The 17,758-nt window shown below is 35.7% G+C and overlaps 1 protein-coding gene across 8 annotated transcripts in view; it reads right to left on the bottom strand.

The window, feature by feature from the left end:
* LCORL (ligand dependent nuclear receptor corepressor like) overlaps window positions 1–17,758 on the bottom strand; it is a 161,649-nt gene that overhangs the window by 7,098 nt on the left and 136,793 nt on the right. The window contains exon 7 of one of the 8 annotated variants that reach the window (XM_082728423.1): window positions 11,467–11,493. The exons of the other annotated variants lie outside the window; for them this stretch is intronic. Coding sequence (XP_082584549.1) covers window positions 11,467–11,493 — 27 coding nt within the window. The remainder of the gene's footprint in view (window positions 1–11,466; window positions 11,494–17,758) is intronic. 8 annotated transcript variants of the gene reach the window in all.

Here is a 17,758-nt window from a genome sequence, read left to right as displayed (position 1 = left end):
GATCTCAGGGTCCTGGGATCGAGCCCCGCATCGGGCTCTCTGCTCAGCAGGGAGCCGACCTCCCCCCCACTCTGCCTGCCTCTCTGCCTACTTGTGATTTCTGTCTGTCAAATAAATAAATTTTAAAAAAAAGAATATGTACATTTGGGAAGCATAAAAAATGAAAATCTTTTGTAGGTCATGGAAATTCAGTTATACTGTGTGATTTAAATTAATGAATACTGGGGCGCCTGGGTTGCTTAGACAGTTACGTGGCCAACTCTTTTTTTTTTTTTAAAGATTTCATTCATTTATTCGACAAAGAGAAATTACAAGTACACTGAGAGGCAGGCAGAGAGAGAGAGAAGGAAGCAGGCTCCCTGCTGAGCAGAGAGCCCGATGCGGGACTCGATCCCAGGACCCTGAGACCATGACCTGAGCCGAAGGCAGCGGCCCAACCCACTGAATTTGGCTTAGGTCATGATCTCAGGGTCGTGAGATCAAGCCCCAAACCCCATCAGGCTCAGTGCTTGGCACTGAGTCTGCTTAAGATTCTCTCTCCCCCCTCTCTGCAGCTCATGTGTGAGCTAATACATAAAATCTTTTAAAAATATTTTAAAAAATGATTACTGATAATGCTAACAAAAAATTTTAATATATCTAGCTGTAATAATTCACACTTGTTTTACTTATTACTAGAGATATGGGATAGTTCATTTCTGTTATACAGACAATAAACTTTAATGTAAGCCAGCCAAATCACAGGAAATAAATTTTAGTGTGAACAAGATAGGTCTGAAAATATCATTTCTAGAGCAGTTGCTACATGCCAGGTACTACGCTAAAAACCTGACAATATTGCATTCAATTCCAAAATCTACCACTGAGGCTCAAAGAAGTAAAATGATGCATTCAGGTTCATTCAACTAAGTGCAAGCTTAGTGTCTAAGATCTATTACTCTATCCTGCATACTAGTTCTTGGGTTATAATTCTGTCATGATTCTCCCTTTGTTAATACCCATTTATTTCTTCAGAATACTTAACATATGATAAGTGTCTGGTCTACAGATTTCCGACAGACATTCTGAAAGACTACAGTCATAACTCTATCAAGGAAGTTATATATGTAGAGCATGAAGTTTCCTCATATTTAACTAAATAAGTAGTAGTCAGTCATACCTTTCAATTTCTCATGATAAAGGAAGAAAGTATGTTAGGGCACAGACATGTTTTTGAGAGCTACCATAGCGTATTTTTTTTTTTTCTTAAGATTTATTTTAGAGAGAGTGAGAGAGCAGTGGGGAGGGCTGGAGGGAGAGGGAGGGGTAGATAGAATCTCAAGCAGACTCCCCACTGATCATGGAGCGCCGTGCAAGGGCTCAATCCCACGATCCTGAGATCATAACCTGAGCTGAAATCAAGAGTTGGATGCCCAACCGACTGAGTCACCCAGCGCCCCTACCATAAGAGTAGTATTTAGGTTAAAGGTTTTAAGAAACATAAGGTTATCTTTTCAAAAGAAGAAAAGTCAGCTTTATATGTGGATAAACTGAAATCTGGTATAGGATTTAGAATGTGAATATTTACTATAAAGTACCCAAAACTAACGAATTTGAACTAATCTATTGATCTCAAATTCTGAATGACTGGTTTATTTCTTCTGGCAACAGTGTCATCTTATGTTGTGAAAATTTACTGAATAGCTATTATAGCTATACCCTTGAGCTTGATTCTCCACAAATCTATCCAAATACCATGAGGGTTGTTAAATGTGTAAACTAGATCAAAGAACATTTATGAAGGCAACAAGTGGTATTCTTATGGTTCTGATATAGTGAGAAGTTATAAAAAATGAAATTCTTGTTCCACTGGATTCTAAACTGGCTAATTCCAGGGTTCTCAGAGGCCAATACCAAGGACTTTGCCGCCCATCAAAGTGTTTCAGTTTTATGAGGAGCTAGTATGTGTCCATCAGTCAGGTCTGCTGGTTACTGAAGGTAGTTTTCTTCCCTCAAACCCTTAACCAATACCTACCTAATATATTTAGAATACAAAATACTGTGATGGTGTCTGTCTTCAAGGGTTTTGCAGCTTATAAGGAGGCATAAAGGAAAGTTTTCATACATTACCAAAATAAATACATTTATTTTATTTTGAAGAGATATAGAAGAGGTAAGACTAAGGGATTACAGAAAAGGGAAATTAATCCCAGCAGTTGAGAAGCTGGGAAAAAAATACTGAAATAGGACTAAAGTAAATCATTTACTAAAGGATTTTAGTAAATTGGGACAGAGCGAAGCTTCGTAGAACCTAAGATTAAATCACTCACCTGCTACGTGTACATTCCTTAACCTCTAGCCTTCAGTTTAACTAGAGCATAAGATAACGAGAATATCCAATCTCTAACCTTAATCTCTAGCCTTCAATTTATTTTTTTTTAAAGATTTTATTTATTTATTTGACAGAGAGAGATCACAAGTAGATGGAGAGGCAGGCAAAGAGAGAGAGAGAGAGGTAGAGGGAAGCAGGCTTCCTGCTGAGCAGAGAGCCTGATGTGGGACTCGATCCCAGGACCCTGAGACCATGACCTGAGCCGAAGGCAGCGGCTTTAACCCACTGAGCCACCCAGGCGCCCCTCTAGCCTTCAATTTAACTGGAAAATGAAGATAATGAGAATATCCACCTCTTAAGGGCAATGTGATTATTACATGAGTTATGTAAACAAAGCAGTTGGTATAGAGAATACATGTAAAATTCCTGGCTGGACACTGGACTCAATAAATGTTAATACCAGTACTACTAACAAAAAGTCAAAAGGTACATATGTGGGGATAAAGGATCACAGATATGTGTATGCTTTGTTTTTCTAATAGTACAACCATTTAATTTTAAATCTTTGGGCTTAAAGGGGAGGCAGGTTCAAATGAAAGAGCCATAGGGATATAGCCAGTTAAACATGTTTTATTAGGAGAACATGAAGTCTAACATAAATCTTTTCTCTTCCTGGCAAACCCTGTAAGAGTTAGGTTGTACGGGATTTTTGTTTTTTGTTTTGAAACAATTTATCTCAAGAGAAAAATTTCTCTTTGGTAAGATACTGGTGACTTTAAGAGCCCTGGCAGATTAAGTGGTAGACTTTATTTATTTATTTTAAAAGATTTTATTTAGTTAGTTATTTGACAGACAGAGATCACAAGTAGGCAGAGAGGCAGGCAGAGAGAAAGAGGTGGAAGCAGGCTCCCTGCTGAGCAGAGAGCGCGATGCGGGGCTCGATCCCAGGACCCTGAGATCATGAGACCCTGAGCCGAAGGCAGAGGCTTTAACCCACTGAGCCACCCAGGTGCCCAAGTAGTAGATTTTAAATCAGACATTTTTTCCGACTTGCTTTTGATCATTTGATGTGGTTATTTGAAGGAACAGAAGAACCCAGTGGTTAAGAGTAAGACTGAAATCTCATATTCTTGGATTAGAATCTCAGATTTGTAGTTTACTCCAAATGATTTTAGGAGAACTACTTTTTTAATATAAAGATTGCATAGTATGTGCTTAACTAGTAAGTGCTATCATGATTATTAGAGCAAACCATAATTGGAGATTCAAAAGAAAACATCTAGAAGAAAAAGACTAGCTTCCCCTAAGAAGTAGGATATCTACCTGAATTTTTAGTTGAATAGAATGAAGAAAATTACAGTCCGATTAAAGGCACAAAACCAATTCTCTTCAGAAATCAATGAACACAGTTTGTACCACTATGTAATTTAGAAGTGATTGTTGGCCATGTAGGGACAAAAAGAATTTACCTGAATTTCTTAATTAACTTGTATATTAAATTAGTATAACACAACTGTGCCTAAAGCAGTATCTTAAATATAATAGATATTCAGATATTCTATAAACACAATTGTGACTCACATACATTTATAAAAATAAAATGGGAGGGATGCCTGGGTGGCTCAGTTGGTTAAGCAGCTGCCTTCGGCTCAGGTCATGATCCCAGCGTCCTGGGATCGAGTCCCGCATCGGGCTCCTTGCTCCGCAGGGAGCCTGCTTCTCCCTCTGACTCTGCCTTCCACTCTGTCTGCCTGTGCTCGCTCTCACTCTCTCTCTCTTAAAAAAAAAAAAGGAAATTTTAGTACTAAATTAATTAAAAGCACTTAGCAAGTTGTTGATCTGAAATAGTGTCAACCAACTGACTTTGAAAGACTGCAGAACCTTGGATCCTGTTCCCATCTGCCTTCTGAGGAACTTAACAATGATCATAATCAATGATCCCTTCCTTTTTTTTTTTTTTTTAAATTTGCCATCTGTGGAAGATTAAGTGGATTCACAGTCCAAATTCTTCATCCCTCCCTATAACTATCGCCTTCCCTATTATTTTGCAATGTCCTTGCATTCTGGCCTCACCTATGTGACTTGCTTTGGCCAACAGGATGTGAGTAAGTATGAACTGTAAATTGGTGGAGGCCAATGTAAGCTGAAGCTTGAGAAACTACTTGGGCATTTATGTCCCCTCATATATCTCTGCTTTTGCCATGAGAACAAAGCCTGGGCTGGCCTGCTGGATGGATGTGAGATGTGAGGCTAAGCTGTCCCACCTGATAGCCAGCTAATACAAGACATGTGAGGGAACCCAACCAAAGTCAAAAGAACCTCTTAGCCTTATTTTCCAGTCAGGATACATGATTGAAACAAGTGCTTATTTACTTAAGGGAGTAAGTTTTGGAGTGGTCTGTAATGTAGCACTGTTGTGACAATAGATAAATACTAGAACATGTCTTCTCCTCACCATGATGTTTAAACAAGTGCAAGGTCTCTCATGCCTTAAATAAAACTTCACTCAATCTTTTATTTTCCTCAAAATAACATTTTTAGAGCTAGATTACTTTAATGAGTTATCACCATTTTCTTATCTCTTAACCTACTCCAAATCTGGTTTCCAGGTCTTTCATTCAATGAAAACAGCACTTACTAAAGTCACCAATGAATTGATAAGTCTAATGAATGATATTTAATTTTCAACTTTTTTGCCTTCCTAAGAACATTAAACACTATTGGTCATTTCCTTTGCTATAGACTGAACTGTGTACCTCTCTGTTTCATTATGTCAAGTTCCTAACCCCCTATTGCCAAGAGATATAGGGCCTTTAAGAGGTAATGAACTTAAATAAGGTTACAGGGTAGAGCCGTAATCTGATGGTCTTGTTGTCCCCATAAAAAGAGAAGTCACCAGAGAGTGGGAGGGTAGCCATTTGCAAACCAGCAATAGAAACCTCACCAGAAACTGAACCCCCCAGACCTGGGTCTTGGACTTTCCAGCCGCCAGAACTGTGAGAAAACAAATCTCTGTCATTAACTCATGCAGTTATCAGTGTTTTGTGATGGCAGCCTGAGAAGAGTAAACCTCTTTCTTGAAACTCACGTTTTTTTTGCTTTTCAAACAAAACATTCTACTGGCTTTCTTCTTCTTCCCTTTACTGCAAGTCATCCTCCTCTTAGAATTTCTCAAGGCTAAGTCCCAGACTTCCTTTTCTTCTTCTATAACCTTTCTTTAGGTGCTCAGTTTCAGTTACCAATGATATCTCAGACATCTCCAATCCTCCAACTACTCAGAAAGGATTTCCCTGAGTACTCAACCTAAAGTAACTCTTAAGATCATCTAATATCATTGATATGGAACTTATAATTGCTTATATTTTTTCTGGCTCCCACTAAAATACAAGCTTGATGAGAGTACAACATATTGGTCTTGTTCAACGTATTATTTCCAGCACCCTGCATATAGAAACTGGATAAATATCTGTCAAAAGAGTAAATCTAGGACTTCTCCTTTTGGCCATGAAGTAACAGGAACCAGATTTACCCACTCACTTTAAACAACTTAAAAAATAGATAAAAATGTATCCACATCCACTTGGACCCCAGTGTGGGGCTTGAACTCACGACCCTGAGGTCAAGACCTGAGTTGATATCAAAGAGTCAGATGCTTAACCAACGGGGCCACCCATTCGCCCCTGAAATATTTTTAAGACAATGGATAAAAGAAAGTACAGGATGGCATTGATCCCTGAAAGAAGGGAACAAAAGAAGGAAGTCATAAAAATTGCTCTGGCTTACTGCCTGAAGAGTTTCCAGGCTGCAGTATAGAAAAAGAGACCCAAAGGAGCTTGGAAATCTTCCTGAGATGAGAGGACAGTTTGTTGGTGAGGAAGACCAAAGCAGCTAGAATCTGTGGGGCAGAGCACAGGAGACACAGTTGCATAGATAAAGAACTCTAGAGATCTACATTGGTTTCCCTCGAATCTGTAGATATTTTCCAAAGCTTTGAAAAAGACCACTGAAAAGGATCAGGTGGAAAATTGCTAGAGGCCATAAAGGACTGGGTATGATTTGTGTGTGTTCCCACCAGTAAAAATGGAAAGACCCCCCTAACACATATGACAGTAAGTAATTATTGGTAGTGTCTCACTACTGGGGTAAAATTAGCCCTATGGCAAGATTTTTCATCCTCAGCACCACTGACATTTGGGGCCAAGTGATTCTTTATTGTGGGTAGCTGTCTTACAAGGCTCTGTAGAATGTTTAGCAGCATCTCTGGCCTCTACCCACTAAGTGTGACAATCCAAATGTCTCTATACATCATGAAATATCCTCTTTAGGACACTTCCAGTTGAGAACCACTGTCCTAGACGAAAGGCTTTTCCAACTCTGCCTACCAATGCCCAAAACAAGATTTGAAAGAATAAAAAGTTTTCTCATTAAGTTAATAGTGTCTCAGAACAGAGCCACAAAACATTGAAGGCATTGCCAAAACACACAGAACAAAAAAACCTCAGCATACAAGGCAAAACTGACAACATCTAGCATCCAATCCAAAATTACCAGGCATGCAAAAAATAGGAAAATCTGTTCCAAAATGAGGAGAAAAACCAATCAACAGGAACTGATAAATAACACAGATTGTAAAATTAGCACACAAGAATGTTAATGTAGTTACTTTCAAGAAGCTGAGGAATGCATGAGCATGAGGAGAAGAAATATAGTAGATACAAAGAATACTAAATTTATTTATTTTTAAAGATTTTATTTATTTATTTGAGAGAGAGAGAGCATAAGCAGGGAGGAGAGGGAAAAGCAGGTTCCCTGCTGAGCAGGGACCAATGTGGGGCTTGATCCTAGGACTCTGGGCTCATGACCTGTCTGAAGGCAGACGCTTAACCAGCTGAGCCACCCAGGTGCCCCAAAAGAGTAAATATAAGTCTCTGGAGATGAAAATAAAATTTCTGAAATGAAAGTATCCTGACTGTTACTAACAGCAGATTAGACAATACAAAGAAAATGTTATCAAACTTAAAAACATAGAAATAGCATAATCCAAAACGAAACAGAAAAAAATGAACAGGTATCAGTGATCTATGTGGCAAAATAAATGTGATTGGAATTCCAAAAAGAGAGTAGAGACAGGAGAGATAGGAACATATTTTAAGAAAATACAGCTAAAAGTTTCCAAATGTGATAAAAACTAACCCCCCATATCCACATAGTTCAAAAAACTCCAAATAGAAAAATTATGAAGGCAACAATGCCAAATCCATTTATAATCAAATTTATAATCAAATTGCTGGTAACAAATGGTAAAATCTTACAAGGAAATGGGGAAGAAAAAAAAAAAAAAAGCCCAGTACATACAGAGCAGCCAATAGAAGAACGACAGCAGACTTATCTTCAGAAGCTAGAAGGCAGTGGAGCAAGAGCTTCAAAGTACTAAAAGAAACATATGTCAAATCTGAATTTCATATCCAGCTAAAATATCTTTCAAAAATAGAAGGGGGGGTTGTGAAATAAGCGTTTTTCAGACAAAAAGTCAGGGCCAAATGAATTAATAAACAGCAAACCCATACTATAAGAAATGCTAAAGGAAGTTATTCAGGCAGAAGTAAAACAATATCAGATAGAAGCCCGGACTTATACAAAAGAGTGAAAAGTACCAGAAATGGAAAATTCATGGGGAAAAGAATTTTAAAATCTTTCCCATTTTAAAAATCTTTTTGAACAACTGTGCAAAGGAAAGATAGTAAGAACACATTGGGAAGATCCTAACATTTACGGACGCAAAATGTATGACAATAATAATAGTACAAAGGCTTAGAGGGAGGAATGCAAATGTACTGTATAGTTCTTAGACTACATAAGAAGCGGTGTAACATTATTTGAAGGTAGTTTCTGGTAAGTTAATGATATGTTGGATAAACTTGACAGCAAGTATTTCTTAAAAAAACAATTAAGAGATTAAATAGAATAATAAAATTCACTCATCCAAAAGAAAGCAGAAAAAGAGAAAAATAAAGGAGTAAATAATAGATGGGACAAATATAAATAGAAAGTTGGATGGCTATTATCAAAAAGATAAGAAATAACAAGTGTTGGTGAAGATATGAGAAAATATGTGTACTATTAGTGGGAATATAAATTGGTATACCCCCTATAGAAAATAGTATGGATATTCCTAAAAAAATTAGAAATAGAACTACTATATGATCCAGCAATTCCAGTTCTGGCTATTTATTAAAAAAGTGAAAATGGTAACTTGAAAAGATATATGTACCCTTGCCACATGTTCACTGTAGCATTATTTACAATAACCAAGATATGGAAACAACTTAAGTGTCTATCAATGGATGAATGGCTGAAGAGAATCTCTCTCTCCATTACACACACACAGACACACATCCAGCCATAAAAAGGAAATCTTGCCATTTGCAATAACATGAATGGACCTTGAGGGCCTTATGCTAAGTAAACTAAGTCACAGAAAGACAAATACCGGGTGACTTCACTTATATGTGGAATCTAAAAGTAACAAAAACCAACCAAGCCCCCCAATACAAAAAGCAGATTGGTGGATGCTAGAGGTGGGGGCAAAATGAGTAAAGTGGCTCAATAATACAAACTTGTAGTTATAAAATAAAGAAGTCATGGGGTTGTGATGTACAGCACAGTAGCTCACTATAATGAAATAATACATATTACTTATTTGAAGGTTGCTAAAAGAATAGATCAAAAAGTTTTCATCACAAGAAAAAATTCTCACTATGGTGACAAATGTCAAGTAGACTTATTGTGGTGATCACATCACATTTGTAAATATGTACAAATACCAAATCATTATGTTGTACACCTGAAACTAAGATGTTATATGTCAATTAGAGGGAGGAATGCAATATGTCAATTACACTTCAATTAAAAAAAATGTTGGCTGACTGAAACTCAACCACCTCAAGTCAAATGAAATGAAAATGGTCTTAATATTTAAAGATTGGGTGAGAAAGCAAGTCTCAACTGTATGCTGCCTAAAAGACACTTACTTAAAAAACAGAGACATATATCTTAAGAATGAAAGTGTGGGTAAAGATATACCATGCTAAAACTAGTGAAAAGTAGGCTGGGATGACTACAATATTATCAGACAAAAAAAAAAAGATTTCAGATCAAAGAATATTTCCAGAGATAAAGAGGTTCATTTCATATGATAAAGGAGTAAATTCCCCAGAAGTAAATAAAATTTCTAAATGTATATGAACCTAATCACAGAGCTTCAAAATACATGAAACAAAACCTGATACAACGGAAAAGATAAATAGGAAAATCTAGAACCAAAGTTGCAGATTCTAAAACCTCTCTCTCAAGGATAAATAGAATAAGTAGACTGAAACTCAAGAAGGATGTAAAAGTTGAATAGCTCTATCAACTTGCTTAACTGACACCCAACAGCTGCAGACTACACAGTATTTTCAATAACACAGAGAACATTCATTAAAATAGATCTAGATGGACTTGAGCATTGAAAAAAACTCAATAAATTCAAAAGAATTAAAATCATATAAAGTATATTTTATAACCATAACAGAATTAAAATAGAAATCAGTAACCGTATCTGGAAAATGCTCAAAATTTGGAAACTGACCAATATATCTCTAAGTAATCCATGGGTTAAACAAGAAGTCACAAGGGAAATATGAACATATTTCTAATTTAATGAGTGAAAACACAGCAGAGCAAAATTTGTGGGATATAGTTAAACTAGTGTTCAGAGAGAAATTTATAGCATAATGATCATATAGGTAAGGAATTAATCTTGTTTCCACTACAACCCTCTACACTCTATACCATCAGTTCTCAAAGTGTGGTCCTTGGGTGAGCAACATAAACATCATTTGGGTCCCACTCTGTAACCTATTGAAACAGAAAGTGCTTGGAGCCCAACCATCTCTTTTTAAATAAGCCCTCCTGGTGATTCTGATGTACACTGAAGTTCGTAAAGCATTGCTTTAAAGCAGTACAGTTCTCATTTGGGCCACCATAATGGTCTATGCCTTCACTCTTGCCCCCTACCATTCCTCTTCCACAAGGCAGTCAGAGAGATCCTTTAGGAAGGAGAATCTGATGATGTCATATATCTTTCCCTCCAGTCTCTACTCTAAGAGTGTAGGAAGCCACTGAAGGTACATAAACCTGGCTTATGGGAATCTACATGGTCTATCCTTCATTTACCTCTCAGTCCTCACACCTGATACCATGTTCCTCCTTTCTTTTTTGACTCAAGACACACCAGTCATTGTCTTACCTGCAAAGAATACCATGCTGCAGTTTTTCCACAAGCAAGTCTTTCTTTCTAGAAGTCAGTTCTCCCTTCCCAGTTCTCTGCTACTTGGCCTAGGTAATTCCTACTCTTCACAGCTCAGTTCAATGGCCATTTCCTTAGATAAGTCTTCTCCCATTTCTCTGACTTGATAAGATCTCCCTATAAGGAATTCTTATAATACCACACACTAATTAGGAACTTGTAAGATTTGTGTAACTATTTACTCAATGTCTGCTTATCTTAATAAACTTGAACCATGAGGGCAGAACAATACCTGGTTTGTCCCTCATCATATCCTGTAGGTCTAACATATTGCCTGGCATACAAGAGTATTTTTTAAAGAATAAATTAACGGGGTCTATCTAGCTTTCTGTTTCTAAGTATAGAAACAAAGTAGCAAACACATGAATTTCTAGGTTGTCTGGAATTGGAATGGGAGTGGGGTTGGAAAAAGAAGCCAAGGTCTTATTAAAATTAAACAAAAACAACCAAGAAAAAAACAGCTAGGATGAAATAATTCAGACACCTACTCAGTTCTTTTTTTTTCTCCCAGTAATTAAACAAAAGGTGAATTCAATAGACTTAACATTATAATCACAGAATGCTCAGGTCCACTGCAAACTGTTCACTACCCAGGAAAAATGAGCGGGGTGGGGGGGAATGTAGTCAGGAGAGATGAACCAAGAATTCTAAATCCCTAAGTGAAGAAATTGAGAAGAAAAAAAGAGTAGAAAAAGAGAAAAGAGAACACTTGAGGAAGGAATTTTAGATGTAAAGCACCAAAATCAATCTTCCTAACAGGTGGTAGCCACTGGTGAAGGAAGAGAAGGGTGACCCTTGGACTTACCTCAGATAGACAAAGCAGGTCTGGAGGCTGCGGGGAGAGAATAAAGATTTACAAAACAGAATAAAACTGCCACTCATGGCTCCTCCAGCACCACTCTGCTGGATAAAGATTGGTCTTGTCCCACAGAGAGAAAACAAAACAACTACAAGTCAGAAATATATTGTATTGTGTGGGAAGAGGGAGAGGACGGGGTGTTGGGAATAAACCAGATATAACAACTTTAATCTACTTTTAAAACCCCCAATGACTCTCTAGCCACATACCAAAATTCTACTGATACAAACAGGTCAGCAAACTTTTTTCCACTAAAGGCCAGATAATAAGTATTTTAAACCTTGTGGGCTTTATGCAATTATTCAATTCAGCTTCAGTGGTACAAACAGCAATAGACAATACATAAGTTAATGAACATAGAGTGTTACAATAAAACTTTACTTAAAACAGGTCATGGGCCAGGTGCACCAATTTAGAGAATTTTATGTTCTATACTCCATATCCTCTAGTATGGAATCAACCAATTCATCTTTCTTCAAATTATACTGTACTGCCAAAGTAAGAAAAATTTGACATATTTTTTATGAGTTCCCTGAGTTCCTCTGTGACTCTAATGTCTAACACAAAGCCTAGTAGATCAAAAGAAAAAGTATCCAATTTGTTGAATAAATTGGGTGGTTTTCCATGAAAGATGTGGAGCAATTAGTGAAGTAGAATACTGTGAAAAACTCAGTAATGGTTGACAAAGCAATAGGATATAAAATATCCAAGAAAAATTTAAAGAAAAAAACATTGAGACAGGAGATTACCAAAGTAGCTCTTCTATATTTTAATCAAGCATTACAGCAAGAGCTAGAAATGCTTCAAAACCTAAAACTCTTCTCCTTACTCAGTTCCTATGAAAGTTATGCTGATAGGGAAGAAAATGGATTATAAATAAAACAGATTTTTATTTAAAATTCCTGATTTCATTAGAATACTTGAAATAAAAGTTTTAACAGTTTTGCTTGTGGCACTATCAATTAGCAAAGTGGTAATATGAAGTCCAAATAAAAAAGAATATGCCTATGAGTTTTTTCACCTTTACATTAAAATATCTATCTTCATCCAATTCTGACCAAATTAAGATGGTGGATTAACTAAGATTAACAACAGGAGATACTGATGTCATATAAGTGGGAAATTAAGACTTGGCAAGACATAGATCTCATATGTTTTCCTAAATTCTTAAGGTATATTCTCATGGTTTATAATATGTATGGTAAAACTACCTGAATTGAGCCACTCCTCCTTTCTTAACATGAAATGAAAAACTAATATACAAAAATGAAATTTACAAAATGGACTCATCAGAATGTGATCATTTTTGACTTATAGGTATTTCCCATAGTGTTCTTTTTAATGGTGAATGTTAATAAAGCAATTACAACTTAATTCTGATTACTCTAATTTATGTCCAAGAACAAATCAAGTATATAATGTGTTTTTATAGTCATTGCATTCTTTCTGGGAATATCACAGTAAATATAAAGAAAACCTAGCAGGAAACTATACAGAGCAGTGTTTTCCAGTTATGTTCCCCAAACTGTGGGATATAAAAAGCTGTGAGATTTTATATATATTTAAACTTTGAAGAATGCTGTTTAACATGTTAATGTGGCACAGTGATTCAACAAGCACAGGACTGAGCATTTCCCAAAGTTATTAGACCGGAGAACCCTTTGCCCACAGAACATCTTGGAGGACTAGTGCTTTGTGGACTATACCTCTGGAATGCTTGTGTGGCAACTAGATGAAGGTGATAATGAGTCATCCAGAAATGTTTTTCTATCAAAATGAAATTTAGAAAATCATCTACTCTGTGCTTCATAGTTCTTCTATTAAGTGATAATTATGAAGCTGAATAATAGCACATGAAGAAATGCTATCTCTAAATTTTATTTAAAAACGTTGAGGGATATTCTGTGCCAACAAATTTAAAAGGAAATTTTCAGTTAGGATGCAAAAAAATGCAGTAAACCACTTATGAGCAGGACCAAAGGAGGATGCATGGTTGGTTTCAGTTGCAGGTAGCTGAAGGAGCATACTATTAATTAAAAGTCACCCATCAGTTACATACCTGTGTGAAAACCAGAATTCTGAATGGAAAAATTATACTCAGGCTTTTTTGAAGACAGATGACAAAACAAAAGAAGCGGACAAACTGAACTTTTTTCAGTCAGCTCAGAATCTAATTCAAAGTATCAACTTGAATTCCAAATTTTTATGGCAAAATTTAATGTTTTAGAATGAGTACAATGAGTATAGCAACTTTAAGTCCACATTAGTTATTCTAGTTTTAAAACATCCTTAGATGTGTCCAAAGTAAGTTTTTACATCCAGATATTTATCAACTAGGAAAGGCACACATTTACTTCCATAACTGAAAAGATACTCAAAAGTTCTATATTATTATTTTTCAATGGTCACTCCATTATAGGCCATGATCACCTCAAAAATTATCTCTTGCAGTTAGTCTTTCACACACCCCATTTTGTCCTTCCCCTCAAAAATCTATACTGTGCGCTATTATTTGAAAAGATTCTTTAGAATTACACTTTATTTAATTTCTCACTATTCATGGAATGAATTCTTGGCCTGATCTCTTTGTCCTTCTTTTATACCCACTTGGTGAACCCAATTAACCCAATTACATCTATGGGCCCACTTTTCTCCAAGCTTACGTTCTGGCAGTTGAGATAAAAATCACAAAACTGTTCAACCCTGTTATTTCTTGAGATAGTACTTCAAATGTTATCTATATTGTACAATACCCACCATATTACCCTTAAATTACCTCTAGACTTATAGAAAATATATCTCATATCCTCAGTATTCTGCCCATGAATTTGTAAAGTGAAGTGCATTCCCATATATTGTTCCCACTCTTATGTTTTAAGAGAGAAGTTTTCTTCTGGCTGAAACCATTTAAAGATGGCCATAACGTCCAATAATCAACTCTGGGTCTTCATTCCATTTTCACTGCTTGCCATCTCCTTTGTATCTTCAACCTTTCATTCTCTACTGGCTTCTCATTGGCATCTACATTTTTTTTAAAAACCAGTCTTCATTAGGCTTTCCTCTCACTATCTCCCTATCTCCTCTCCAGTCAGAGTCACTTGTTTTCTGTGCTAATTTTCTTCATCTCCTCTTCCTGCATTAACTACATTGCCCTACCAAAACTACTCTCTCCAAAGTCATTACCATAACCTTTTGCCCTATCTTCAGTGGAAACATTTCAAAGCTTAAAGAACCTCTTTTCAATAGTTTACACTGTTGTTCTATCCCTTCTTAAAACACACTTCCTTCCTACCACACTCTCCTGCCTTTCCTCTTACTTCCTGACTACCCTCAACAGTCCCCTTTTGTGAACATTAAAAAAAAAAAAAAAAAAAAGATTTTATTTATTTTAGAGAGAGAGTGAGCGGACACACACTTGAGTGAGGGATGAGGCAGGGGGAAAAGAATCTCAAGCAGACTCCCAGTTGAGCATGGAGTCTGAGGCAGAGCTCTATCTCACAACCCTGCGATCATGACCTGAGCCAAAATCAAGAACTGGACACTTCACCACCTATGCCACCCATGTGCCCCTATGCATGATTTTTTCTTCTATCTTTGGGGCTGTGAGATCCTAGGTTCTTTCCATTTTACAGTGAACAATCCATTCCACTCTCATGGTTTCAATTATTTATAGACTCCAAAATCTTTGTATCTAGCTCAGACCTCTTTTCTGAGCAACAAACCCATATTAACCAAAGCTTGACCTCTTAACAAGACAGGTTTAAACTGCATGAGTCCACTTACAGGCAGATTTTTCCCCCATAAATATACATACAGTATTGCAAATGTATTTTCTCCTCCTTATGATTTTCTTAAAAGAATTTTCTCTAGCTTGATTTATTATAAGAATACTGCATATAATACATATAACAGAAAACACGTGTTCACTGACTGTTCATGTTATCCGTAAGGCTTCCAGTCAACAAGTTACTGCTAGTTAAGTTTTTGTGGAGTCAGAAGTTAAATGTAGATTTTTTAAATGCACAGGATATTAACACCCTTAACCTCTGCATTGTCCAAGGGTCAACTGTGATTGCTTCCTAAACATCTTTTCTTGGATATCCCACTCAAACTCCCAATGTCTAAAACTGCACACTTTGAAAGTTCTCTTTTATCTCGGTGAACGTTACTATCATCTATCACTTAGATGTTCAAGCTCAAACCTGACATTACCCTTTATTCCTCTACTCTCTAAAATACACTGACCCTCTTAGACCTCTGTCAAATGTATCTGTCCTCCTCCATTACTGCTATTATTAGGGCTCCAAACATTTTTTTTCACTAACTGATGCTGGCTCACAATTTGGGCTATGCTTACCTCAGTAGCTTTCTCTTTTGCCATTTTTCTGTCCACCCCTTGCTACTTTCTTAATTCCTCTTTATGCCTTAGCTATATGAATTAAATTACTCAGTGTTCTATAATCCTGTTCTGTCACCCAAATTTTCCACATGCAGTTTGCTCTGCCTGAAATATTTCCTGACTTCTAATACTTTGGCATTCTTCAAATCTTAGATGTGACTATGTAAGAATCCTTGCCTAATTTTCTAAACCTTGGTTCAATTATCCTCCTAGGTGCTTCAACAAGCCACCTTGTTCCCCAATCATAGCACTCTACTTTGTATTGGAATTGCCTAGTCACTGTCCCCTATGAAATGATAAGCTCCATGAAAACACAAACCATGACTTTAGCCATTCTACTCCCTTAATTAATGTAATTAATAATATCTCACTTAAAAAATAAAATATACTCTATTTATTGAATATATACACAATGCAGGGCTTGTTTTCTTACTCAGATGGAAAGGCAACTTTCTGAACTTTCTATAGTATCAAAGAGCATATTGTAGGCATTCATTAACTACATACAAAAGTAAGAATAGGACAGAATTACATTTGTTCTTTCCTTTCCATGTCTACAGTTGATACACAGCAGCAGATATGTAGTAAGGCATAAATTTTAAAACTCCTCTATGTGTTTAACTATATCTTTACTGTTAATCTTGAAATGTACAAAACAAGATATTTATGGCAGAAGAAAAATTTTCATCAATAGAAATATTCTCTAATTCATTATATACATTGCTTTATGAATTTTTCTAGAAAAGTCCTTGTTGCTAAAAATCTCTCTCAAATCTCCAGTCACTAATTGTTCTACAATGAAGAAAAACACATATAAAACTAATAATGAATTTTAGTTTCACTTCCAAAAAGGCATTAAGAAGTATGGAATACCAAGAATAATGAGAAAACAACAACAACAACAACAACACCTTAAGAAACATTTTAAAATCAGATAAATATAACAAATGCTGCTATAAATACAACTTTGTAAAAATAATGTCCTTGATTAAAAAAAAGAATGTTAAATAAAGAAGGAAAGTTATCAGTAAAAGATAAATAAAACTTTAAGCAGAACAGGACATAGTACTAGTAATTTTTAAAATGAGAAAAGGTGAAAAACAACTCTTACTCTGATACTACATTTTTAAAAAATATCACAAAAGGATTTTGAGACTAATTTGAAAAAGTAATAATGAGGCATCTTCCATCTTATTTTTCCAGGGTGATCTCATATTTAGTGAGGTAAAAAATCATATTAATATAAATTTTATATTCATACCTTAGGAAGATACAATGTTTAAGAAACTAGAAGGACAAAATATGGTTCTGCTGTAAACTACCTTTGGTAAACTCAAACAGCATGAAATGAGAATGGTAGTAAGAATTAAAAATGAAACACTGCACTTAATACAGATGTGTATATATTTTTAGGTGAATTATAAATTTTTTTTAATCACTATCAGGCTTCTTCTTTCTTTTTTCCTGACATGCTATTTGTTATGTTTAATTATCCTAAGGATAAGAAACAAAGAACATTGTTTTTTCAATTTGATTCATCTTTCATAATGGAAACTCTAATTTGATTAACATTAAAGTTTTAACCATCACATGTTACAAAGTTAAAATTTTTTAATTAATGCATGTTAAATACTACTGAAATAGATTATTTTAAAGTCATTCAATTAACCAAATGTTGGAGGCCATCATAATCATCTAACCTATTAAAACTTGAGTTTATTGCTTTTAATATTTTAATATTAGACTTAATAGTTGTTTTTTAGCTTTTGAAAAGGTTTTAAAAGGTAACAAAAATAAAGCCATCGATACTTCCATAAGCCCCTAAAATACACAATGTAA

The sequence above is a fragment of the Mustela nivalis genome (genome assembly GCF_964662115.1).
Source record: "Mustela nivalis genome assembly, chromosome: 4".
NCBI lineage: Eukaryota > Metazoa > Chordata > Mammalia > Carnivora > Mustelidae > Mustela > Mustela nivalis.
Note: the sequence above shows the minus strand (reverse complement) of the source record. Positions and strands in the feature narration are given on the sequence as shown.